The sequence below is a fragment of the Heptranchias perlo genome, chromosome 24 (assembly GCF_035084215.1).
Source record: "Heptranchias perlo isolate sHepPer1 chromosome 24, sHepPer1.hap1, whole genome shotgun sequence".
NCBI classification, from domain to species: Eukaryota; Metazoa; Chordata; class Chondrichthyes; order Hexanchiformes; family Hexanchidae; genus Heptranchias; species Heptranchias perlo.
The window spans coordinates 32500923-32528335 of NC_090348.1; the positions used below are offsets into that span (position 1 = coordinate 32500923).

Genomic DNA, 27413 nt, shown 5'->3' on the forward strand with positions numbered 1-27413 from the left:
TGGAATGTTAACTCACCTTGCAATATTTGTCCTAGAATATTCCTTTAAATGCTAGGATATTTGGATTAGAAAAGGAATACCTTACCATAATGGATGCAAATTCTTTTTCAAAATCAGCCGTTCAGGATGCCTGAATTAAATGTAATTTCGTCATTGATAAAATTACTTTCTAACTAAAGTCATCATATTGGGACATAAATAAATTGAATTTACTAAAAAACCATATTAATCTTTTAATTCAACGCAACTGACGTTAGCAATACGAGGTTTAAGCTTTGTTATCTGATGTTCATCCTTTAATGATCCCTGCATTTTAAAATCAGACTTCACATCACCTACAAATTTGACAAATGTAAGGAATCTTACAACACCAGGTTATAGTCCAACTGTTTTATTTAAAAATCACAAGCTTTCGGAGGCTTTCTCCTTCGTCAGGTGAAGGAGAAAGCCTCCGAAAACTTGTGATTTTTAAATAAAACAGTTGGACTATAACCTGGTGTTGTAAGATTCCTTACATTTGTCAACCCCAGTCCATCACCGGCATCTCCACATCATGGCTACAAATTTGAGGCTTTGTGTCAAATTTTTATATAGCACCTGAGAAGAGACTAATTCTACCTCAACCTCCTTATAGAAACACGAGTATCTTCTTGCTTTCCTGGTCACTGGGTTTCATGGAAAAAAATCAGAGAACATAAAACTTGAAAAGAAAGTTCGAAGAGGACTGTATATTAATGCAAACTTCCAACATAGAAGTGTTAGAAATATCAAAAATTTTAAGCTCGATGTGCATCAGTTTTCTCAACCATTATGGATGCATCAACACAAGCTACACACACCCAGGAACAGATTGCTCTCACAATGTAACCATTACTGCTTTATGTTGGGGTTGTACAATACACAGAATAGAGAGCACTTATAAATCCACTGAGGCCCAGTAGTTCAATCAACAACAGACGAGCAAATCTGTAGATGTAATTACTTACCTCACTCGGCTAAGAAAAGCTGGGAAGTCAAGCATGGAGCAGCAACCACAGAAAACCAACCGTGTCTTTGCTCCAAACCTCAACGGACATTTCACTACATTATTGCACTGTATTTCCCTGGACCTGGCCTTCCAGTTGCGATATGCTTGAATAGTGCCCAACTCCACAAACAGTTCAGAGACCAAACTCTTCACTGTCAGAGTATAATCTGGTGGCTACTCAGGGGCTGACATTCTAATTGTTTGCATGTTTTTTGTCTTTATGTATTTGTTTTATATTGAAAAGCAAAAGTCACGCACAATTGGAGAACACAGTATGAAACTGTTATTAGACACTCCAATTATATGACACAAGTCTTATATGAGCAAACTATTGTAGGTCATTTGGGAGAATTTGGGAGAACTTGGAAGGCATGAGAGTTGTTGGGATTGCAGGACAGAGCAGAACTCATGGTTTCTACCAGTATTATTTAGATGTTCTGATTTCCACGTATATTTAGGATGATTGGCAAAAAGACCCAGAGGGAAGATAAGGGGATTTTTTTTTAAACTCTGTTTTGATCTGGATGCACTGCCTGAAAGGTGGTGGAGGGAGATTCAGTAATAACTTTCAAAAGGGAATCAGATAAATACTTGAAAGGGAAAAATTTGCAGGGCTATGGGTAAAGAGCAGAGGACAAGGACTAATTGGAAAGCTCTTTCAAAGTGCCAGCACAGGCACGATGGGCTGAATGGTCTCCTTCTATGCTATATGATTCTATACCAAGTAGCTGATTCTGATGTGATAGACCTGCTGCCTGAAGCAGCACCTCCTGTGAATCATGCAGTTCCTATGCTCTCTACTCTCCCGAGTCACACTATCTTCCCCCTCCTCCTATGATATACCCACCAATGGTTACTGCGCCCGTGCTTTCCGAAATGGATAAAATACTTTTAGATTCGAGTGTGCAACTGTGGAATGTTGCATGACCTTAACAAGCTGTTTCTCTCACTTGTTACTTTTCATCCATTTTTGGAGAGGGAGGAATCCTCAGAAACAACATTAAACACAAACCAATAGCTCATTAGCATCTTCTACCTACATGGCACCATCTTTTAAACACATTTGCTTTTACACTAAAATTAGCAAAGGTAGGAGCACTGTCCTCTCAAAACTCAAATCATAAAGGAGATGATTTCCTCTGTGTGCAACTCGTTTCCAAAGAACATGCTTACAAGAGAGAGTCTAACCACCTCCCCTTGACATTCAACGGCATTACCATCGCCGAATCCCCCACCATCAACATCCTGGGGGTCACCATTGACTAGAAACTTAACTGGACCAGCCATATAAATACTGTGGCTACGAGAGCAGGTCAGAGGCTGGGTATTCTGCGGCGAGTGACTCACCTCCTGACTCCCCAAAGCCTTTCCACCATCTACAAGGCACAAGTCAGGAGTGTGATGGAATACTCTCCACTTGCCTGGATGAGTGCAGCTCCAACAACACTCAAGAAGCTCGACACCATCCAAGATAAAGCAGCCCGCTTGATTGGCACCCCATCCACCACCCTAAACATTCACTCCCTTCACCACCGGCGCACTGTGGCTGCAGTGTGCACCATCCACAGGATGCACTGCAGCAACTCGCCAAGGCTTCTTCGACAGCACCTCCCAAACCCGCGACCTCTACCACCTAGAAGGACAAGGGCAGCAGGCGCATGGGAACAACACCACCTGCACGTTCCCCTCCAAGTCACACACCATCCCGACTTGGAAATATATCGCCGTTCCTTCATTGTCGCTGGGTCAAAATCCTGGAACTCCCTTCCTAACAGCACTGTGGGAGAACCGTCACCACACGGACTGCAGCGGTTCAAGAAGGCGGCTCACCACCACCTTCTCGAGGGCAATTAGGGATGGGCAATAAATGCCGGCCTTGCCAGCGACGCCCACATCCCGTGAACGAATAAAAAAAAAAGTTTTGCTTCATCTTCAGAGGAAGTCTTCCCCCATAATTAGTTAAAATTTTTAAAGAGAGAGCCAGAAGAATTATCGACATGGTGCCATAAATCCATTGACATTTTTTGCAAAGTAAATAAGAAAGTTTTATGACTAGGATTAAAGTGCTTATCAGTATTGCTGTTGTCCAATAAAATGTTAAATGATGGGACTGAATGGACTCCCTTATCTGTGCATATCTCTGTGATATTTGTGACTTTACATTGGGGTACATTGTACAAGTTTGTGTTCCCAGTGATGAACCACACAAATTGGACATTTGGGCTCAGAAGTCAGTATACCCGATTTGCAGGCCACTCCTAACTTTCCTGTCCTTAAATCCAATATGTGGTAAATCATGAGGTTGTGAAATTGGATTGTCGACTTCCATGTTCAGTCTGTCTGATCTTCCTTCCTGTCGCACTCTCAGCTTGAAGCCTCGTTCTAATTTATAAAATTGGTGCCATTGAACCTCTGCTTCTGCTCCGTAATAGACCTGCTCATTCTGTTCAGTCTGAGTTTACTCACCAATTAAAATAGAAGTTGTCAGCAGCCTTGGATCGTAGGGACTTTTCCCTCGTCCATTCTCAAAGTGGGACGTTTCGAGTTTGAAGACATTTTCCTAGTTGCATAAAAAAGGTACAATGATTATTTAAGGTAGAAAAATTACAATTAATTTGACTCACTCTAGAGGTCTCCGTAAAACCAATTAATTGAAAACCTTTGTCATAATTTAATTCCAAGTTTAATGAAACAGTTATAACTTTGGTAATGATTTTTTAAAATAATTTTATTGAACAAGAAAATTTTATGCGTATTTTTCAAGGTCTCATCATTTATTAATTCATACACGTCCGTGCTGTCGAATCTACTGTATGCAGACACATGTTTTTTTCCTCTAAGTAAATTTGTACATCAGTAGGACATTTAAGGGTTTTAGCACAAGAATTGTAAATAGGGCAGCAATTTATAAACATATATGACTTGAACACTTGATGTTATGATGCATGTCCAGTTTAAAGAAACTATAGAGTAGAAATTACTGACTGTGATATTATCATATGAATGCTTAATGGCATCATATCACTGAAAATAAATTAGTTAATTTCTACCCTTACATTGTCATTTCATGCCCAGATACAACATAACTAGGTTCATTTGTTTGTAAAAGAGCTGAATTTGATAATGATTGTGAAATAAATATATAACCTATACAAACATCTGTTAGTACATACTGACTAAAATCTAAGATTTAGGTAGGTTGAACTTCAGTTATTAATTCCAGTTAGACATATTTGCAATAAAAAAATCAATAAAAATGCAACAGAATAGAGTAGAACAAGTAACATCCTGAGGATAAAGTCCAACCTCTTATGTGCAGTGAAATTATCAACCCATTCTTTATAAATGTGTTTACAATTTTGCAATAAAGTGCTTATGATTTCATGATAAATAAGGGACAGAGGAAGTCTTCAAAAATTTTCAATAACAATAGAAAAAATATTTATTTGGAACAAGATTCCAGACAGACCAGAATATAATACCTTTTGAGGAATTCCCTCATATTCTAAGGAATTCCCTCATACCAATCATATCTACAGGCTATCATTTCATCCACGATGCCATTGAAATCACTGAAAATGCTGCCACCATTTCCCTTTAGATGGCACCACTACTCTCCATTTTCCATCGCTTTCATCAATATTATTCTTACTGGGAGCAGCTCAATTACCTCCCCAAAACTGCCTCATCCTTCCCTTCCCAATCTAACCACTCCCGTTCTATTTAAATACAACTGTTGTCAAAAGTTCTGCAGTTTTGACACATCTGCATGTTTAACATCTTTATTTAATGAATGGCAAATTAATTCCTCTTGTACATGTGCCAAATGGGGCTATGCTGTATTTTGGAAAATAATAAATTTGAAAATGCCTCACCCTGAATCACGTGCTACATTAATGGTTATTGTGAATGACTCAGCAGGGTTTATGATGGAATGGGAACCATGAACTAATTAAAACACACGCTTTTGCCTTGTGTTTTAATGAGCTCTCTATCCCCTATTCTAGCATTAAAGCTGCTGGATCATTCACTGTAGACTAATTAGAGTCTCCAATATGCCCTCCATCATGTCCATAGGAAGATCTGTTGCAGATCTGAGCACTGCATTGTAAATGGAAGCTTTATAGGCTGACAAGAGCAGAAAAGCTGGTCATACAGGAAGAAAAGTGATTGCTAAACAATATCTTTCATTGGAGATATCAACCTAAATTAATCTGTAATTTAAAAAAAAATACAGCGAGGGTTTTTAAAATTTCACCAACTTATGTTGGAATAACTAGAACATAATTATCTTTATTTGCAGTATATTAAAAAATAGCAATGCATCTCATTAAGTGCCAGTGGAAAGTTAACCTTGACTAGTTCAGATGGCAATAATTCCAGCTCAATGGCATTCCAGACTTTTGATCAGATCACCAGTATTGAATTTCTTCCCCTAGTAAGTGAAAACAATTCTTCAAGTGCACAGCCAATACAAATTCCTTTTTATAACAATGTATTGTATTGTCAAATGTAATATATCACTTGACATTTTAACAAGTACAGTAACCTTTACTGAAGGTAAAATATGTGGAAGTTCTTTGTTGTGGTGAAGCTTTTACTTTTAGTTTGCAATGTGCAACTAATGAAACCCAGGATTATTGATCCTCTCAGAGGTAGTACAGGTTTTTCATTTTATCAATAATAACACTTCATTCCTCATGTGTTCATTCTACAGAAAGGAGATAAGAATGACACGTACCATTTAATTGTTTATTTATTAGACAAGGTGTAGAATATATCTGCATAGCTGAGGAAAATAAACTGAGATAATACAAATCTGAATAACTACATGAAGAATATAGGTCAGTGAGGTAAAAGGCCAACATACCAGAACTTGAAAAACAATCACTTCAATGAAGCACAGTGCCCCATCTACCCTCTCAGGTGGACATAAAAGGTCCCATAGCACTTTTTGAAGAAGAGCAGGAGAGTTGTCCCAGTGTTCTTGCCAATATTTATGTCTCGACCAACATCACTAAAAATAGATTATCTGGTCAGGCATCTCATTGTTGCTTCTGTGACCTTGCTGGGCGCAAATTGGCTGCCGCGTTTCCCTACATTACAACAGTGACTACATTTCAAAAATACTTAATTGGCTGTAAAATGCCATGGGACATCCTGAGGTTGGGAAAGGCACTATATAAATGCAAGTCCTTTCACAAAGAAAGAAAGTTTTTATTCCAGTTTCACATGAATAGGGGTCAGCATTTCATTGGCCTCACTCCACAGACGGAAGTGCGGTGGAGTGGGCCCGGAGTGTGCCCATTGTAAAGGGCATTGATCCTGTCCCAAATTTCAGGGACAAAACCATCTATATTGTTGAGATGGGCTCCCTGTGCATGTAAAGGCATATCTCTGGTCCCTGCCCTGATCCGCCATTAGAAGATGGAGTGACCCACAGCTGCTCCACTAGACTGACACTGAGGCCCCACCTGGGGCCAAATAAAAAGGCCAGCTTTTTATTCTTCAGCATCTAAGGGAGACAGAGTGCTTTATAATTAAGGTAATTGATCCCTTCTGAGTCCTTATAAAAGTGTACTGGGAAAAATTCTCAGGATAGCCGAAGAACTCCCACTAACACAGTCCCTTGAGGTGTTGGGGGAGGATGGAAGACTCGTTCGCACCGCGCCCCCCACTAAATTCAAGACAGGTGGAATCCCGGCAGAACTGGATTCTGCCTCAAATTTCAGACCCCATCCAGGGCTCCACCCTGTCTCTGGATTGTAATTTTGACCCCATGCAGTCTTGAAACCGGTATGCATCACCCAGGATCCATTATGTTCCTCCATGGTCCTTTTGAGTGACATCATTACCTTGTTGCATATGTTAGGGTTCAATATATTGTGATGTTCTACATGTCCAAGTCCAATGGCACATACCAGACTTATTCCTCTTAAATACTTAATCCAGGTCCTTATATGAGTGATTTTAGCAAACAGATGTGCCAGCCACACCACTGACACCCTCTCCCTCTCAATGACACGTCAGTGTAGGCTGCAGCCATTCCTTCCTGCAACAATTTCCCATCGTCACAATTCCACCGAACAACTTGGCCCAGAATCCTGTACAAGGACTGAAGGAAGGTCGTCCATTGCATGCTTCAGAGCTGTGAACTATGAGCGAGAACTGTATCAATATGTGTTATATGCCAGAGCTTAAACTGCATTCGATTTTTCTGTCATTGAAAAAAGATAAGAAAGACCAAAGGATCCTTTATCAACTGAGGTCTTTATGTTCCAACAGTTGATGAATCAACAGTTGGGATATTACTTCCTTGTCTCTTCCGTTCAATACCTTCAAGATCCCCTCTTCATTCTCACAAAGCCATCATACTGCATTTGGGACCCTCATTACCATATCCCACTAATTCACCCATTGTTTAAGTTAGTGAGTGCAGCACCAATTTCATGGCCCAAAAATTGCTTAAAAAAGAGCGGTGAGCTCAACAGCGCTCTCCATTGTTAGTGGCGAAATCAAGGAGCAAGTTCTGGCGTTTGCACACGTGCAGTGAAACACGGAAATCCCAAACTTGCTCCTCAGGGTTCGCAGGTGATATGACAGCTTTGAATTAAAGGGATATCGCTGGCTGCAATCAATGGACACATTGAACCAGCGCCAACTTGCTCATCTGACTGGCTGGAAAGTAACTAATTACTGCACAAAACAGGTACGCTTCAAAATCCCAGCTCTAAACTAAGTTTTAACAGCACAGTAAGTCTTAATGACTGCCAAACAACTAAAAACTAACTTTTAAAAATGTAGAGTCTCATTACCCCTTATTTTGATAGTTCTTGGTCATTAAAAAAAATATATTTTTAAATTAAAAAATGAAAACTTTTTTTTCTACTTTTCCCTTATGTCTCCTTTATTTAATTTGATTATTTCTTACCCTCCATTTTTTACACTGTTTTTACAAATGACTTTAGTGTTGTATCTTTCACTTCCTGGATTTAGCGTTCTAGCTTGCAGAAACCCTTCGCAGCTTGTCTTTAAATGTACCTGTTCTGTGGCGATACTAGTTACTTTCCAGCAGGGCAGAAGAGCAAGTTGGCGCTGGTATGTTGATTTTGTTGATTGCAGCCAGCGATATCCCTTTAGTGCAAAGCTGACATATTGTCAGCGAACCAGGAGGAGTGAGTTCCAGATTTCCGCATTTCACTGCACATGTACGAACGCCAGAACTTGCTCCTTGATTTTGCCACTAACAACGTGGGCGCTGTTGAGCACACCGTTCTTTTTTAAGCAATTTTTGGGCCATGAGAATTGGTGCTGTACTCACCATCTTAAACAACAGGTGAATTAGTGGGATATGGTAATGAGGGTCCCAAATGCAGTATTATGGCTTTGTAAGACTAAGCCTTTCTTGAATTGAATTGTTTAATAACGAGGGACCTCCAACAATATGTGGTATCAATTATTGACTACCAAATAGTGAGAGAGAAACAGAGGAAGAGATTTGTAGACAATTCAAAGAAGTTTGCAGAAATAATAGGTTGTAATAATGGAAGACTTCAACGATTCCAAAGTAACATGACATAACACTAATAGCAGTAGTCAAAATGAGGAGGACTTTCTAGAATGTGATCATGGTTTTGTCACTATGTTACAATCCAACGAGGAAAGATGCAGTACAACTAAATGACCTGAAGGTAGAAGAATATTTAGGGGCTAGTAATCAAAACATAATTAGATTTACAGTCTGTATAGATAGAAAGATGGAGTAAAAAAAAACTGGAAAAGAACAAATTTTAGAGGGATGAAATGGGATCTATCCCAGATTCATTGGAACATGTTGGCAGAAAAAAGTAGCAGACCTGCAGTGGAAAATTTAAATATTTGTATGAGATGGAGAGGGTACAGACTAAAATCATTCCGGCCAGAAGTAATTAATTGAAGAAATAAGGTTGAAATTCAACTCTAAGAAGGAGCATACAATAAAATTAAGGGTTGTAATACACATCCCCTGCTTGAATGGAGTGCAGCTTGGAGATAGGGTTACATTGTAGTCCCAATTCTCTGAATTGTGCTCCCTGAGAGTGTGCCATCCTGCTTGGGGTGCTCGATCATGGAATTACACCTCAAGAGTAAAAGCAAAAGTAGAGAAACAACAAGGAAGATTAGAAAAATAAGAGAAAGTGTGAAAAAGACTGGTGGTCAGTATGAAGGACAATAGCAAATGCTTTTATAATTATATCAAAAGTGAGGGGATGGTTGAAGAAGGGGATGAAGAAGGCAATCTTATAGTAGAGAATAAAGGAATGGCAGAAATACTGAGTAAGTATTTTGCCCATGTGTTTAAAAAAGATGAGGGAAGGACCAGAGGAGTACTAAAGGAGCATGTGGAGGAACCACAAATTAATATTTAGTAAATGTTAAAAAGGAAACTGCATTCAAAAGGTTAGACTCCAAAATACCTTAGAGAGATTAGTGATTAAATAGCAAAGGCACCAACCACAAATTCTCAAAATCCTTTGGAAATGGGAATTGTACTAAAGGATTGAAAGGTGATGAATGTTCCACTTGTACAAGCAAGGGGAAAGGAATAAACAAGGCATGATTATAAGACTAGTTAGGCTCATGTCAATAATCAGGATGCTGCGAAAGACCATGATAACTTTTGTAAACACTTAGAAAGGTACGGGCTAATCAGGAACAGTCGACATGCATGCCTGACTAATCAAATTTTTCAAGCAAATTACTAAGTATAAAGAAAGGAAATTCAGTGGATGTGGCAGATTTAGACTTTCAAAACGGATTTGATTAAGTGCCAGAATAGGAGTAAATGGATGTTTTTTGATTACCACAATGTAGATAGTGATGTGACCCAGGGATTTGTGTTGGGACCTTTGTCTTTCTCACATAAATGTTTTGGACCTCAGCATAGAGAGATCAGAAACAAAATTTGCTGACAACACCAAATCAGGAGATGTGGCAAATTGTGAGGAAGAATGTAAGAGTCTACAGGGGACCATAGGCAGGTTAAGGGATGTGAGCAAACATGCAGTTCAGTGCAGATGAATGTGACGTACTGCATTTTGGGGAAACGAACAGAGAATGGATACTTAATCTAACTAAAAAATTCCCAATGAACTGGAGGAACAGGGAGATTGAAGGTATGGACACACACACTTTTAAAAGCAGCACTGCAGATGGATAAAGCTTCAAAACGGGCAAATAGCATTCGTGGTTATATGTACAGGGCTTTGAATACTAAAACAAGGAAGTGTTGGTGAATCTGTACAGGCTGTTGGTTAGGTCACACTTGGAGTACGGTGGGCAGTTTTAGACACCCCATTATGAAAAGGACATTGGAGCCATGGAAATAGAGTATCGTAGATTCACTAGAGTGATACCAGGGATGAGAGGATGGAATTATCCTGAAAGGCTTGTAAAGCTAAGACTTTATTCATTGGAACAGAGTAGGTTAAGTGGGATGTAATAGAACTGTTTTCAAAGGGTTTGAGAGGCTAAGTTATGTACAATTATTTCTACCGGTTGGTGAATCAGCAACAAGAAGGCACGGATTTAGGATTTGTACTAAAAGAATAAAGAAACAGGTTTGAAGAAACCTTTTCATGCAAAGAGTTATTAGAATATGGAATGCAGTGCCTCTAATAGTTATTGAAGCTAAGACAATCACAGCATTTAAGAGGGAATTGGATAGTGGAAAAATTGTAAAGTATAGGGGAAAAGGCAGAGTGGAGCTAACACTGGCACAGAAAGAATGGGCTGAATGGCCTCCATCGGTGCTGAAATTTCTCGAATTTTATAGCAGGTATAGCCATGTTATACTTGCCACATTGTTGTTTCATCCAAACATCAGAAAATCAATGTGCAGCTTATGAAGAACAGAGCCCTCCAAGTTTCTGCTGAATTAGGAGACTTCATTGTGTGGCAAGTGTAATCTGGCCAGTGTATGTGAATCAGTATTAAATTAATGTGCCCCACTTACATCAACTTGCGTAGTGTAACAATGGTGCTACAGTGGAAAAGAATGCCATGGTCTATAATTACCGATGTCCTTTGGAACACATACTGCAGGAGAGAATTTGGTGAAAATTGAAGTTATTTGTTACTTCCAGACTCTTTGGGTCCTATTTTCTATTTTGATTGCTGGCACTGAAACTGAATTTTGCATTAATATGCCACAATTGTAATTTTTAAAAATGTTTTTGACTGGCCATCCATTGTTTTTAAGATAAAAGAGAAAACTGAAACAGGAATGAGTTGGCAGCAGAATGGTCGGTTATCTTAACCTTCTCAGTGAGTTCATATTCTCTCAAGGCTTAGCAAATAACAAAGCAATTTCAATTTCTGAAAACACAATTTGCATGTAATTTACATGTGATAATTACACCATTCATCACTAACACGTGAGGGTTTGGAGGGGTGTGGACAGGGGACAATAATGACATTGTAGTGTTAATTACAAACATCAATCCAAGCCTTTGTATTTGTAATTTAATTGCAGTTCCATTCCTATTATCTCATTCCCTGGTTCTGTTGAGAATACAGAATATTTTTCTGATCACAAGTTAACCATGCTTGCTTTTGGCTCATATTGTTTGCAAATCCACACTTTTGCCACCTCTAGACTAGATTATTCCAAAATCCCCTTTGTGGCCTCTGATCCTCCACAGAACAACAGAAGATTACAGCACAAAAGTAGGCCATTCAGCCCATCGTGTCTCTGCTGGCTGTTTGATAACACAATCAAAATCCAAACACGCATTCTCTCATTGTCCTGTGTCTTCCTCTGTTTCAAATATTTATCCACCTTTCCCTTATAAGATTCAATGGTCTCTGTCTCAACTACTCATAAACACCAATTTATCTAAAACTCAGTTGCTTGTATTCTGTCCCCCATTAAGTTCACTTAATACCTATTTCACTCATCACCTCCGCCCTTGCTAACCTACATGGCTTTCTGGCCTCAACACATTTGGTGGCAGAGTCTTCAGCTGCCTCTGCCCTATTTTCTGGAACTCCCCCCTTAAAAATCTTCATCTCCCCATTTCCTGCTCTTAAAAATCTACTTAAAAGCTATCTTTTCGACCAAGCTTTGGATCCCTCTCCTAATCTCTGCTTCTGTGGCTCACTGTCCAATTCTCTATCTATTTCCACTATAAAGTGCCTAGAAATAGTATGTACATGTTGAAAAAACTATATAAATGGAAGTAGTTGTTCATATTCTGTTTGTGTCAGTCATTGAATTTTGTTTCATTTGATGACCATCTTTTCATGTGTTTTGTTTAGTAGTTTTGCCATATTGCTGAGTTTAGTATTAAGATTAACCCATATGGTTGACTCTGTATATGATGACTTATTTAGTGTAGGTATTGCAGACTTTGTGTCAAATATCTCATATGTCACCATTTCAGCTAACTCCATGTACCTCATAGGGAATGTTGCAACAGCTGAAGACTACCAAACGGAAATCATCACAACATCCTGGTGTCAATTCAACCATGATGTGATTCAAAAAACACATTTGGCAACAGTGCATTCAAAACTCCATCTGTGGTGTTATATTGTCTACTGTAGATATGCTCCACCCTCATTAAAAGACTCAGTACAAATGCTATTTTTGTAATAAAGCAACCTGACTCACAATACCTAACTGTAATGCCACAGTCAGTGCTACATTCACCTTTCACCACTTCACATCACATAATATGGGAAATGTTTAATGTATGAGGATTGTTATCAAGGGTAGACTGTAATACTAATTTTTCTGCCTATAAATCTCTGTGCATAACTAGATAATTTATATGTACCTACAATGCACAGTTGTAGTTTAACTGTACCTAGCCAACTGTCTTATGAAAGCGATAACCATCTCTGTGAAACTGAAGTGCTCTGTCACCCAACATTAATTTAAGAGGAAGAATAAAATGCTCTTGGCAGTTATAACTGACCTAATTAAAATCAAATTAAAATAATTAAATGCTAATATGTATTTATACTTTATTGTTTTTAATTTAACTTTAATTATATTTCTATGAATCACACTTCTGGTGTACATAGAACAGCCAATGTTAGGCTGAACAAATTCTTCTTCGAAAGAATTAGTATAGAACATTCCATATCTATATCCATATCTGTGTATATATTTATTACAATCGTATGAGTGAGTGATGGGCAAAATAATTCATCAGTGGTTCAACATACTTTCAATATTGCTAGGGTACTTCAACATTTTACATTGTACATATGTAACACGGAGGAGGTCAAGCTGAATGAGGTGATGCATAAAGTGCAATGTCGACATTAAAATTAATGTAGCAAGATGAAATAAAAAGAATGTGACAATTTTTTCATTTAAGTTTCTCATTCATAATAAACTGCAATTCAAATCCGTAACATGAGAGTAACCAAAGATTCTTTTAAAATTTGCTGTACCTTATTTTAGAACTACTTAGAGTGACTGGTGATAGAATTGATTTTGATCATCTGTTCACCATTGACAATGGTTACAATATCACTTCCCCTCTTCCAACTGGATTTTATACCTCGTTTTTTTTTCTAGTTATTTTTTGGTGTTAAAGACCCTCATGTCATTCACCTGTTTCTAACCAAAAGGGCAAGTAGCAACCAGCCATCAGGCCCTAGAAAGCTTTAAACCATCTAGATGGCAGGTCAAGGATCCTCCTAAATTACAGAGCTGTTAATTTGTACTTGACAGCTGAAATGATGGCTGAAGCAAGTGGACTGTGTACAAGGGAAATTAGTTCACAAAGGAACACAAACGAAAGGAATACTGAATTCTAAGTACTTTGGAAAAGAGCCTAAATTTGTAAAGCTTCATTTCTCTTCTGATTACTGTAATTAATTAGAACAACATATGCTTACAAATCCATTTTTTACCTTAATAAGCTAGAAACATAATAGTAGTAAAAAAAATTAAAAACCGATTCAAAAAATGGTAATTATTTAATCGAACATCAAAAAGCAGCATTAGAAAAAAAAAATTAGTCCACTGGAAAATGGTAGCACAGTACCACATGATAAAGAACGGTATTCTTCTTACTGCGTAACCCTTGATTATCAAAACCACTGAAGTATCAGAATTAACTCTTATGTCCGCTGAACATTTTATGTTGTAATTACTGACTTCCAGTTATTTGAACTCTTCATTAACCAAACTCATTCTTTGTTTCTGAAGCAGTGTAATTGAAAGTGCACCAGAATGAATGGCTCTTAAAGCTTGATAATTTAACGCTTTGAATACTGGAGCGACTTTTCACTTTTCTTTCCAAAGCAGCACGCTATATAACATCTGGAATAGTATTTTTCTTGAAACATCTGGTCAGTGGTGTTACAGAATAAAAATATGGAGAGGCAATGAACATTGCTTAATTCACAGGGGATTGGGAATTACTTTAAAAAAAAGTAAATGTAAAATGCGTGTCACAGGAAAATAAAAAGGAAAACTGTATTGTGTTACTAAAATCAGACTGACCAGGTTCAACGACTGAGTCATACAGACTACCAAAGTCCCAGGTTCTGTTAAGAATACTAGAGTATCTTGGGTCTGGGTGGGTTCAACTCATTTGAATATGTTGGACAGGCATATCTTGCATGCCTGATATATAAAAGAAAGACTTGCATTTATATAGCACCTTTCATGACCTCAGGAGGTCCCAAAGCACCTGACAACCAATGAAGCACTTTTTTTGAAGTGTAGTCACTGTTGTAATGTAACCAATTTGTGTGCAGCAAGCTCGCACAAACAGCAATGTGATAATGACCAGGTAATCTGTTTCTTTTTAGTGATGTTGGTTGAGGGATAAATATTGGCCAGGACACCGAGGAGAACTCCTTTGCTCCTCTTCGAACTATCATTGAAAATTATATTAATACATAGGAAGAGATTCAAAATGGCAAGAACGATTCCGGACCACGATCGACCATCATGCTCGCTAACAGTCAACCTCCCATCGCGATCGACCAATTCCTTCCATCGTGATCGATCAATTCCCTCCACCGCGATCGACCAATTCCCACCCCCCTGCGATCGGCCAAATCCCCCCTGCGATCGGCCAAAGCCCCACCGTGATCGACCAATTCCCTCCACCGCGATCGGCCAAATCTCCCCCGTCATTGGCCAAATCCCCCCCCTGCGATCGGCCAACTCCCCCTCCCCCCGCGATCAGCCAAATCCTCCCCACGATTGGCCAATTCCCCCTCCCGCAATTAGCCAATTCCGCCCCCGCAATCGGCCAATAAACCCCTGCGATCGGTCATTTCCCCCTCGTGATCGGCCAACTCCCCCCCGCGATTGACCAATGATCCCCCCCCCCCCCACAGCGATCGGCCAGTTCCCCATGTGACAAATATGTGACTGTGCTCAGAAGTCATGACTCCTGATCTATTGGCAGATATTGTCATGCAGACAGTTTTTATTTTGATCGTGGTTAGCCTATTATCTGAGTTCTAAAACAATATTCAGTAGCCAAAATATAGAAAAAAATTGTTCACCCATAGTAATATTTCACATCTATGTTTATGGAAGTTACTTGTAAGTTTTTGACAAGGCGAAATGTAGTTTTGGAAATCTTTTTGTCATGAAGCATTGCTTTATTACGCAAATAAGGAACACTGGTTCCCAAATCATGGTGATTGTAATTGAAAAGCAAACGTTCTCAATTTACTTTAATAACCTGGCTGTAATTTATAAATCACTTCAAGCTGTCTGCTTGAAGTTGCAGTGATCATTATGAATATGTCATCAGGTAATCTTGGTTAACGCAGGGCTACCCTTACACAATTAGCCTGTTCCTCCTGCCTTTTGAAGAATAATTTTCTGTAATATAAAAGAAATGAAATGTGCCTCCATTGACAATCATTGATACAGTGATCAAACACTTGGCACTGTTTAATGACAATACATCGTGATGACAGCCAATGAAATCTTAGAATGAAGTACACTGCTGCTCACAAGCTACGAACAAAAGTCAGTTGTCTCATTATTAGTGACATTTTCTGGATAGGAATTGACACAAACTTTATTAAGCACATCAAACAAAACACCAGAAGGTTTGACTTTAGTCTGAACTTTAATTCACATTTTTTTTAGGATGGGGGAAGGGAAGCTAAGCCAGTCTGAGCCGAAAACCATTTGGCTCATTCATCCTTGTATATATAGCCATAAAACTGTAGCATTACCCAAGGGTGAAATAAACTGGAAAATACTGGAAGAAAAGTTAAGAAACTAAGGATGAATTTTTCATGGTTAGAAATAATAAATAATGTTTTATAACCATTTCAATCTGTTACACTGAGGAAATGGATTTCAGCTGAGGACAAGTAGTATTTTTTTTCTAAAATAATGAGCACCATATATCACATTCATTATAACCGTAAGTGCCTTTTATAATAATTCAAGAGAAACAAGGCTGATAAAAGGTAGAAGATCAGTATCTAGCGCTCTTTGGGATCAAACAATAGGCTGTGGATCCGAATTAGTCATTTGCCTAACTCCCAGCACATTGTAACCATTACTATGCTGTTTGTCACTGATATTTATTTATAAAAATGCTTTAGTTTAATTTAATTGATCCTATTTATTTGTCCCATGTGGTGATGGCTCTTTGCCTGTTGAAAAGCTAAATGTTGAGTGGTATCAGTGACTGCAAATTGATGAAGTGTGATGGACTGATCTTGAATCATGATTTTACTGATCAAGGTAGCACTTCTGCTGCCTTGATAAGAAAAAATGTGAGACCACTACAGAAAGGAAATGTGCGACACCACCAGTGGTGCTACCTTGATCAGTAAAATCATGTAAATTAATGTAAAACAACAACAAATAAATGAAAAGGGAAAACATTGTCTTGGAATTTGTCCTCAACAGGACCAAACGGTTACACATTCACAAACAACCAAATCGATCACTGGACTCCTTCCATATGGCAATGAGACTGTTCCTATAGAGTGTATAGGGTTGATTTAACTAAATCCTGCTCCCGGGGATGGGGAGTCTAGCCCACCCAGAGCACACGTCAAGAAATCGTGGACTCCATAATTAACCATTCATTTTCATGCGCTTGTGATTTCCCAATACGCTCCTCTGGTGGGCGAGGCTCCCTGACAGAAGCACGCATCCGTAAGATCGGCCCTTATAGGCTTCCCTGTACTTTTCCAATATGCATGAATGATTTCCCTCTGTGCTTTCCTGTACGTAACACTTCTTCCTCTCTGCATCCTATTGTGTTGAAATCCACACTCACCACACCATATCCTGCTGTCACTCAGCTTTTCCGCAGGGTCTTAAAACGGTGATACCGCCTTGCTGCTTTTAACTACTACTTCTTGATTTATCTTTATTGGAGTCCTGCACTACAAGGATTGGCCCTTTATCTAGGTTTCTCAATGAAATATAAATAAAAAGGAACCAACTCACTGCACCAATTAATCTTTCAAGAAAAATCATGGAAAATGCCCATCCTGTGAGAGATATTTGTATTTTTAATATGTACATCGAAGAACTGGGCAGGGATTGAATATTACTGGCTGGAACGTCTTACAGTTGGCATCCAGGACTGGTCCAGATGCCGATTACAGGATTTCCTGTGGAGCTGTTTGCTGATAGGCATTGTTGCTACGTCAGCAGAATAGCTTCCTGCGGAGGCAAAGCGCTCAAAATAGTGGGTCTCCTCGGGAGAAAGCTGGACAGCAGGTAAAAGATACGAGTATCTCCTACCAGATAGAGTTTGTTTTACTTTCGGGATTTTTCCTTCAGCTTGAAGAACTAACTATTGAAACTACTCCTACAGTAATGTTCCTCCGCAAGATCAATTGCTCCCCTTTGTTCGTTATCAGTGAATCCACCTGGCAATTTGGCCTTGCTATTTTCAAACGTCACTGGCAGATTCTTCTTTTACTGGATTTTTCTACAGTAACTATTTTATTCATGGCTGTAAAATTTAATAACACATTTACAAAAGCACTCCAGGGCAATCAGTGATAGCAAAACTTACATGGATTTGTAATTTCAAAATATATAATTAACTAAAAGCAAGAAGACTTCCATGTGAAAAGCAACAGCTAAAAGTCAGATGAACATTCTTTCTGACATTGAATATAACCTTAGAATAGGTTTGATAGAAAATTGCTTCCTATGCAATATTAATCACATGTACAATCACTAGGCTGTTTCTATAATTGGACTGGCTTGGCAGAGGATCAAAATGCTTCATCCTGTCCTTTGAATTTTTAAACCATGCGTTACAGGTGTTGAAATGGATCTTTCTCTGAAAGCTACATTAATTGAATTTTGCTAAACTAGTTAACAGAACCCTTGTTCCAAACCACAAACGGCACGGCCTGCCTATTTCCTCCTTTTTTTAGTGATCTAGACTAATTGTACTGATACGCAATGCCACAGTAATGTTAAAAATAAGAGCCATGTTCTAAATGTGCCAATATATATTGCTGCCATATGTGCTGCACTTAGGGTGTGAGTGTCCTTTAAACTGCTGGGCAGGAGATAAAGAAAATGTGACCCTGTGATTCAGCTGGTTTGGTTCTGGTACACAGTATGCTGGCGTTCTTGCTAAAATAAAGGCATGGGTTTTTCTGCTTCTGCACTTGGCAGCCTACGATTTTCCACCCATTAAATGAATAACGGAAAATTGTGGGCTGGTGAGTGTGAAGTGGAAAATTCCAGCCATAGAGTTTAAATAGAATTGATTGCTTTTTTAAGACATACACCAAGTTACAACTTAATTAGATGAACATTTTCTAATCATAACACACAGAACAATAGTAGCTAGTGCCTGTTGAGGTGATTTACTAATGATTGAGAGTGGAATTTACCTTATGCATCAAAACTGTGGGTGGTGTGTGGTTTATCAGCACTGAGTACTATTTTGGGAAGGTATTTACATTAACTTCCCTATTGCCGCATCATAGATCTCTATTCACCATGTATCATCCCTTGATGAGAAGTTGGGAAAGAGAGCACCACTCAATCATGAGCCAGGGGTCACTTGGACACATGCAAGAGTGACCCAGGATAACATTTGACCTGGACTTCTGAATCTAGGAATGCATTTAGACTCCTGAGCCTAATTTTTAGGATTGTGATATTTAATTCAAAGAAGTTGAAATCTTGCTTTCCAATATTTGTAATGAACATATTTCTTTATTCATTATTTTATCAAAGGTGTTAACCCACTTATTTTATTTTAAAATAGTGAACAGAAGAATTTCATATGAATCCATTAATTCATCTGTTACTAAAAGTGCACAGCGTGATTTCAACCTCAATTTGGAGAAAATGTTGTTGCAGTGTTAAAGTTCAACCCAAGATGTCTTTAGTATACTTTGTAAACGTAATATCATGTCACACTTACTTAATGGCATGAATACTTCAGTAGTTTTTTTTACTACATTGAGAGGCAGATAGTGGTGTAACAGCATAGTGCATTTGAGCACTGAGACATGGCATAAAAGAATGGTGGGATGTAGGTTTAGGTCCTTGAACCTCCCACATACTGAGTTCCCAATCTATCTGAGTCAGGAAATGGCAGTTTGATGGTTTGTGCTCCTCAAAACTAAATGATGGGAATACACAACTATCATTAGAAAACATCTCAGTCCTTCAGATTGTTCTTTACTGGTGTTGGGTTAATATTGAGGAGCTAACAAAATGAAGGAGATCTAAATAGGCTTTCAGTTAAATCTGTATGGTGCTATATATGGGACCTTACAAGAAAAGTCTCTGATTGTCTTACTTGTCCTATATTTTGCATTCAATGTCTGCTTCATTTCTATCATTTTAAGATACAGAAGTATGGGTTTTCTGCTCTTGCATTCTCCAGTTGTGATTTCCTGTCTCTCAAAGTGAATGGATGGCAGACCATGGGAGGGTGAGTATAGAAGTGGAAAACTCCAGCCAGTATCACTGCTTTCCTTCTCCCTATTATTTTCCTCTTTACTGGTTGTGGCAACACTTCTTTTCAGAAGCCTCTCCCAATGAAACTTGCATTAGATCAAATTAAACACAACGTCTGACAGATGGCAAATTTGACTCTATTTTCAACTGTTTAGTACTGATTGCAGTGACTACTATTATTATTGTATTCTAATGGCAGGCAGTATCTACCAAGCACCAAGCCACTAACTGACCTTATCACCCAATGTTCATCACACAGTGCTGCTTGGAGAAGCATGAGTGATAGCAAGGTGCTTCCCCACAAGGAGGAAAGGGGAATCAATAGACACGCCACCTAGGGTACTCTCATCACCTATGAGCGGCTGGTATAAGAATACAAGGTACTTGCCTGCACAGCAGTGGGAGAATGGTATATGGCATGGAGAAACCAAAAAGCAGGGAGAAGTAGAAATACAAATGAGAGAGAACAAAAACCTAACCATTGAAACACACTCAGGACATCACTTCTCACAGCTCAGACTCCACAGCACACAGTAGGCTGATGTGTGAAGAATGGCCAATTGCTCAGGAAATTGAAGATGACAGGACTCATGGAACAGCCCACCAGACAGTGTCTCCAGGAGAGGAGGGAAGAAAAGCACAATGATTAACAAGTTGATTACAGGATATAAACCATCTTGTGATGTCCACACATCTCAGTGGAGCATAACTCATATCTTTGCTTTCATTGTGCGCCTCTATTTACATGAACAACTAATCAGGTGTATGTTTATTTTAGCACTGGATAGCTTATTCCTTTGTCCAATCTCCTGTTTTTCTTCATCCACAAATTGATCTCATTCCATTGATTGTATTACTTTACTGGACTTTACTGTGCCAGTGGTTATCAGACAATATTGTGTTGAAGTCAATAGTTGAACAAAAATGAAACGAAAATGAAGCACATGACAACAATGAGCCATATTATGACATGATGCTGACAGAATTGTAATAACAATCTGACAATATCTTTGATGTTTTGTCTTCACCGGAGTCTATTAAAATCATAATAAAATATGAGTAGTGGCATACCTTGGGGCAAGACAGGCTTCTTTTATTAGACCTAAAATGTGAACAGTACATCACAAAACAAATGAAGCTCAATGCATTAGAAGAATGGATAACAGGTGTAGGAGAAGGAAAAGGTTTCTTTTTACCTCAGGTTGATGACCAACGTCAATGTAGGCACAGACTGGGTGAAAGGCTCCTGTTCCACAGGCGTACAGGTGGGTCTGATTAAAATGCTGCAGAACCCTGATGAAATTAGCACATTCTTTCTGCATGAGAGATAACATGAAAGGAATTCAGGTGATCAGTCCAAGCTATTATACTGGCGCTGTCCTCATCTCAAATGCTTTAGGAATGACACTGACTGTTTCTGGACCTGCTGTGTAAATTCTGGAAACATTTAAAGCTTTCCTATTTCAATAATGAGACCATTTTTTTCCTTACTTGTACTAAACAATGTATGAGGTTATGTAAAGAAACTGGAAGATTTGCAGACTTATTACCCATGATGTCTTCTCAAAAAAGGGAAAGTACACCTGTTCTGAAGAATTCATGCTTAATGGATAATAGCTCCCAATGTGACACAATGAGTCTTACAGTATACACACACAGTACAAACACCCTAACAATAAGAAGTAGATCAAATCACTATAATTTTAAGAGAGAAAAAATCTAACTGGCTTGGTCTGGCTGGCTTGGAACTGTTATTTACACAGATTAACCCTCTCCTACTCCAGAACTTTGGAATTGGAAAAGTGAACTATTTACGTGCAAGAAAAAATAATTGCATCAATTATATAGCCACCTGGGATTTAATTCGAGGGTGAGGCTGAGCTGATGCAAAATCATTCTTCAGACCCGGAATAACTTTTGTACATGGCCTAGCCTCCAGTCAGCTGATAGATTACTTACACAATGGCCTGAAATTTCCTGAAAACTTGCACCGTACTAATGGCACAGCTACACTGTACGCCATTACTATAGTGGAGATTCTCCAGGAAATGATGGAATAAGTGACTCAGACCATTACTTACACCACACCAAAATTTCCTGGGAACTTCTATGCTGCTCCGCCATTATCCCCTTTGAGACAATGAGGATTTAATTATCGTAGCTCTGCTCCCTATAAAATAAATGGCGATCACGAATTTGATGCAATAATGCTGCGATGATCACTGCTGCCTCTTAGACTGAACCAGAACAGCAGTGGTGAGGTGTCAGCAGCATGATTTATACTGAAGGAAGAGAATGGCAAAATTTCATACAGAACTTCAACAAGCTCAAAATGGCATCGGCTTATTAAGTGTTAAACTAACGTCACAGCAATATATTTAGTAGAAAAAACACAACATTATTGATAAAAGGTAGAGGTTCATGCTATAAATGTATTTGCAGAGGCTATTTAAAAAAAATCAATTATTATTTTTCTTACGTTTTGCATGGTTGCGTATTCTATTATAAAATAACAAATAACGTAGAGGGCATCCAAGGCATTGGGACAATTGGCTGATCCAGGTGATGATTAGAAACTGCTGAAGCATTGAGCTACCGATATTTCATAGGCTGATTCAAGCAGTAAACGCTTAAAGTCAGCAAAATGCCACCAATACCCCTGTGGGAGTGTGGCCATATCACAGAATAATCTCACCTGAAATTTTCGTCCTTTTCTAGTCAGATTTTTATTTACTGTAGGCACAAGGGCTTTAAAAATAAATACATATAACTGACAGCTTAAATTATCACATGGGTAACTTTTCCAAGCATACTTTATTGATGATCTCTTGCTGAGTTTCCATCAGAACCAGTGACAAGGAGGTTACAAAGGTTCAAATGTTTAAATGACTGTTACAATTACAGTAGAAACATTTATTAGCTAAACAGAACTGAACAGTCCTAATCAGAACCACTTGGTTGTGTATTGTTACATAATGCTCTCCCAGTTATCCATTGCTTTGTTAAATATTATCCACGGTACAGTATTCTCTTCTCTGTTAGAAAGAAAGAAATAAAGAAAGACATGCATTTATATAGCACCTTTCATGACCTCAGGACATGCCAAACTCCTTTACAATCAATGAAGAACTTTATGAAGTGTAGTCACTGTTGTAATGTAGGAAACGCGGCAGCCAATTTGTGCACAGCAAGGTTCCACAAATAGTAATGTAATAATTACCCGATAATCTGTTTTAGTGGTGTTGGTTGAGGGATAAATGTTGGCCAGGACACCGGGGAGAACTCCCCTGCCCTTCTTCGAAATAGTGCCATGAGATCTTTTACGTCTACCTGAGAGAGCAGACAGGGCCTTGGTTTAACATCTCATTTGAAAGACGGCACCTCCGATAGTGCAGGGCTCCCTCAGTACGGCATTGGTAGTACGTAATAAAGTATGGAGGACAAAAAGGCTGTTCAGCTCGTTAATCCTGCTCCTTCTACAAATGATGTATTATGTACCTGATCATAGACCCTATTCCACCCATGTACTATCCTGAGGGAAAATGTTGCATAAATACTCCTGATTCACAAAAGATATCGAGGAAAATTCCAGAGTATTCAGTCTCACATCTTCAAACCCTGCTAGCCATAAATGAAACCCCCTCACCCTCAAAATGCCAACCTCAGCAGCACTGTGCTTTGTGTAGTGTCTGATCATCTCAGTCCATACCTATCACTATAACTCCCAAGCCTGTTCCCATTCAGATATCTATCTAGCTCCATTTTGCTTTGAGCCTGTTCCATATATCCATTGTTCTGTGGACAAGAAAAACTTTCAATTTGTAGAATGATTTAAACTTGTTCATTTTAAACCTGTGCCCTTAACTTCTGTGCTCAGAGTATTCATCAAAGAATTTACATCTACATCCACATTTTCCCAACAATCTTCTTTCCTCCAATTAAAACGAGGTTGGTGCCGTGAGTCTCTCCTGATAACTTCGAACACTAAGTCCTGAGATCATTGTTATTGCTTTCTCCTAAACCCTCACCAATGAATCAATGTCTGTTATATGAATAGATGCTCAGTGGGAATCAAACCATATCAATACAGAATCAAGAATTACAATATTTCAAAATATTCATTTTTGTTTCTGCTCTACTTAATATCAGAATGGGCAACCACCATGATTTAGTATGATTTTCAAATGCCACCACACCAGCATGATTCAGATCTAATTGCCATGGCTTTTGTCATGAGCAATTATGCATACATAAAGAGAGGCTGCAATCTGCTCTAAAACTGTGCAGTCTGGATTGTTGTCATTTCTACAAACAGGAATCCTAAATCAGAGGACAAATGAAGCGCAACAAATACATGAATTACATCTACACCCATAATTGTTAAATAATATGGGGACCATGCGTGTACCAAGATAGTGTTCGTGGCTAGCTCTCAAAGGGATTAGTTGAAGAACTAAAGTTGGCCACCCCATTAAAATATTACATTTGTTGCATTTGATAGGGTCTTGTCAGATCATTGCAACATCTGAAACCGCTTCAGACAATGAACTACTTTTTGGAGTGTAATGACTGTTATTATGTAGGCAATATCCCACAGCACAACATTAGCAGAAAGCCATTTGACATTACAAAGCTATTTGAATATTAAAAATGTTTAAAGTATTTCAAATACTAAAATGGTGCAGTCACCCCAACAATTACCACATTTATAAACAGAGGGGGGTGGGGGGGTGCAGAATCAGGATCAGTAAGGTGATCATATCATCATTTATTGCTTTTGTGTTATATTTTTAAAAAACAAGCTAAAAATATGAAAACTGATGAAAACATTCGTGTACCAGCCAGCATTACATCTGGTGCAGTGCAAAGCTGTCGTAGCTTCCAACTTGACGCCTCCACAATGAAAATAGTAGATTGGAACTGAATCCTCCAGAATTCCTTCACACAGAGACTCTGTACTTTTAACTCCCTTTCCTTTTACAAAGTATAATCACTAGTATTAGCTCTGAACCAACGCCATAGGTTCCTTTGCTCATTCGTTTGATTAGTCTTAAAGAGTGTCATCGCTACATTTCCCTGAACATTTTTTTCACTTACTATGCTGGATTTCTTTGTAAAATAAGGCAGCAATGAATTTATTTCTATTGAAGGAGCAGTTTGCAGATACCAAACATTTCCTGTAACACTTAATAAAATGTCAAGGAAGTTTTCTTAATGATAATTGGAATGCTTTGGCTAGAAAAGGATTTACTTAAATCATGAGGTCTATTGACAGCCCACACGAACAGTCTTATGAGGTAACACTCAAGCTAATCCCCAGGCAAACGTTTAAGATCTGTAACACTGATTAAGCAGTGTCGTACAAGCTTTCCTGCCCAGTTATAAAAACAAGAATACATCTGTATAAACATGTTTTACACAGAAGCAAATTGGAAGAGAATAAAGCCATCTGGATAAGTATGAAAGCAGCTGGATTTAACCATTGATTCATTTTGCAGGGAAAGTAAATTTAAATTCTGTTTTGAAATCCTGGAATGAAATGATAATTTACTATATGTTTATCTTAATCAATCTGAAACGAAGTGGATAAACCCATCTTAAAATCTGTTTGCTTCAAGTAAACTACAGATGAAGCCGACAGTAGAAGTATCACATTTCAACCACTTGATTTGCTTCATTTTTTTATGTTATCAATACCATCTGCAAAGTAAATCCCCATTGTAGTTAGAATATAATAATTGAACGTAATAATGAATGTGGTTTGCATCACCCAGGTTTGCCGATTCATCTGAAAAATGTGGGGCCAATTTTTGTTTGTGGCTCAGATCGGGTTGGGTGTCCGCTTGCCCAGTCACCCGCCCAATGACATCGTCAAGGGGGTCCGATCGATTTTTGTTGTAGGCAGCTTACCATTTTGGAGGGCAGCAAATCCAGTGGGCCTGCCACTCCTTAAAGGGGAAGTGGAGTTTTGAGTGGTCTTGAGTGGACAGCGGGCAGAAGGATAATGGCCTGAGCACCCTGATTTTCAGACAGGGATGTGGAAGTCCTCATAGAACAAGTGAGAACCAGGAAGGAGGTCATCTTTCCTTCAGATGGGCAACAGAGGCCACAGAAAATTAGCCAGCAGCAATGGAGAGAAGTGGCTGGGACAGGTCAATGCCACCAGCATAGTTCCTAGGACCTGGCTGCAGTGCAGCAAGAAATGTAATGGCTTTACCAGCATTGACAAGGGAAGACTCCTCTTCACAGTTCTATTACTCTCTAGATAGACCTGCATCACCAGACTTTAGCCCAGCACTAGCAATCCTTCCCTCCCATGCTTCAAAAGCCTCTTCTCCAATCACAAAAGGACACTTCATTATATCTCCTTCTGCTTGCACTCACACTCTCAACACATGCTACTTACAACTTCCCCCTCTTCCTTACATCTGCTGCTTCTTCCTCTCAGCATGCACACTATGCTAAGGGCCTCACCCCTCAACTGAGCAAACATTAACTCACTTCCACTCTTCTTGCAGAATAAGCTAGCACACAATCAGAAGGAGACCATAAGAACAGGAGGAGGTCCCACTAAGTTGCAAACTTTGACTCCAATGGAGGATGCCGCCATCAACAATTGGCATAGGAGGCCATGCAGTATTAGGATTGGTGAGGCTGGACATCATGCAAACAGGCTGTTTGGACATTTTTTCTTTCCACTTAACTCTCCAACTCACACACATAGCATGACCGTCTGGAGCTGCATTGCTCTGCCACTCATCTGCTACTGCTTACCCTTATCATTACGGTGCTAACCCTTGCCCTTCTGTCAGGTGTCAGACTTGGCTCAGTGGTAGAACACTTGCCTCCAAGTGAGAAGGTTGTGGGTTCAAGTCCCACTGCAGAGACTTGAGTACATAATCCAGTCTGACACTTCAGTGCAGTACTGAAGGAGTGCTGCACTGTCAGAGGTTCAGTCTTTTGGATGAAACATTATACCAAGGCCCCTTCTGCCCCTCTCAAGTGAATGTAAAAGATCCCATGGCACTATTTTAAGAAGAATAGGGCAGCTTTCCCAGTGTCCAGGCCAATATTTATCCCTCAACCAACACCTAAAATAGATTACTTGATCATTTATCGCCTTGCTGTTTGTGGGATCTTGCTATTTGCAAATTGGCTGCTGCATTTCCATACATTACAACAGTGACTACACTTCAAAAGTACTCAATTGGCTGTAAAGTGCTTTGGGATGTCCTGAGGTTGTGAAAGGCCCTATATAAATGCAAGTTATTTTTTCTCTGCCCTTTTTCTAGGTCCTTCAGATGACTTAGCCCTGCAACCACACTGACAGCAGAGGACCACCCTCCCAAAGATGCACCGTCACTCATTCTTACCCTTCCAAGCACCAGTAGAGAAATATGCAAGTGGGCAGGTTTGGATAGTGAGTTAGTGGCATCTGCACAG

At 39.0% G+C, this 27413-nt stretch overlaps 1 protein-coding gene across 2 annotated transcripts in view; it reads right to left on the reverse strand.

Annotated features, from left to right (window-relative positions):
• sema3ab (sema domain, immunoglobulin domain (Ig), short basic domain, secreted, (semaphorin) 3Ab) overlaps nt 1-27413 on the reverse strand; it is a 310018-nt gene that overhangs the window by 65662 nt on the left and 216943 nt on the right. For both annotated transcript variants that reach the window (XM_068005023.1, XM_068005024.1), the window contains exons 5-6: nt 21167-21286; nt 3494-3587 (exon numbers count right to left, since the gene is read on the reverse strand). In XM_068005023.1, the coding sequence (XP_067861124.1) occupies nt 3494-3587; nt 21167-21286 (214 nt within the window). The remainder of the gene's footprint in view (nt 1-3493; nt 3588-21166; nt 21287-27413) is intronic.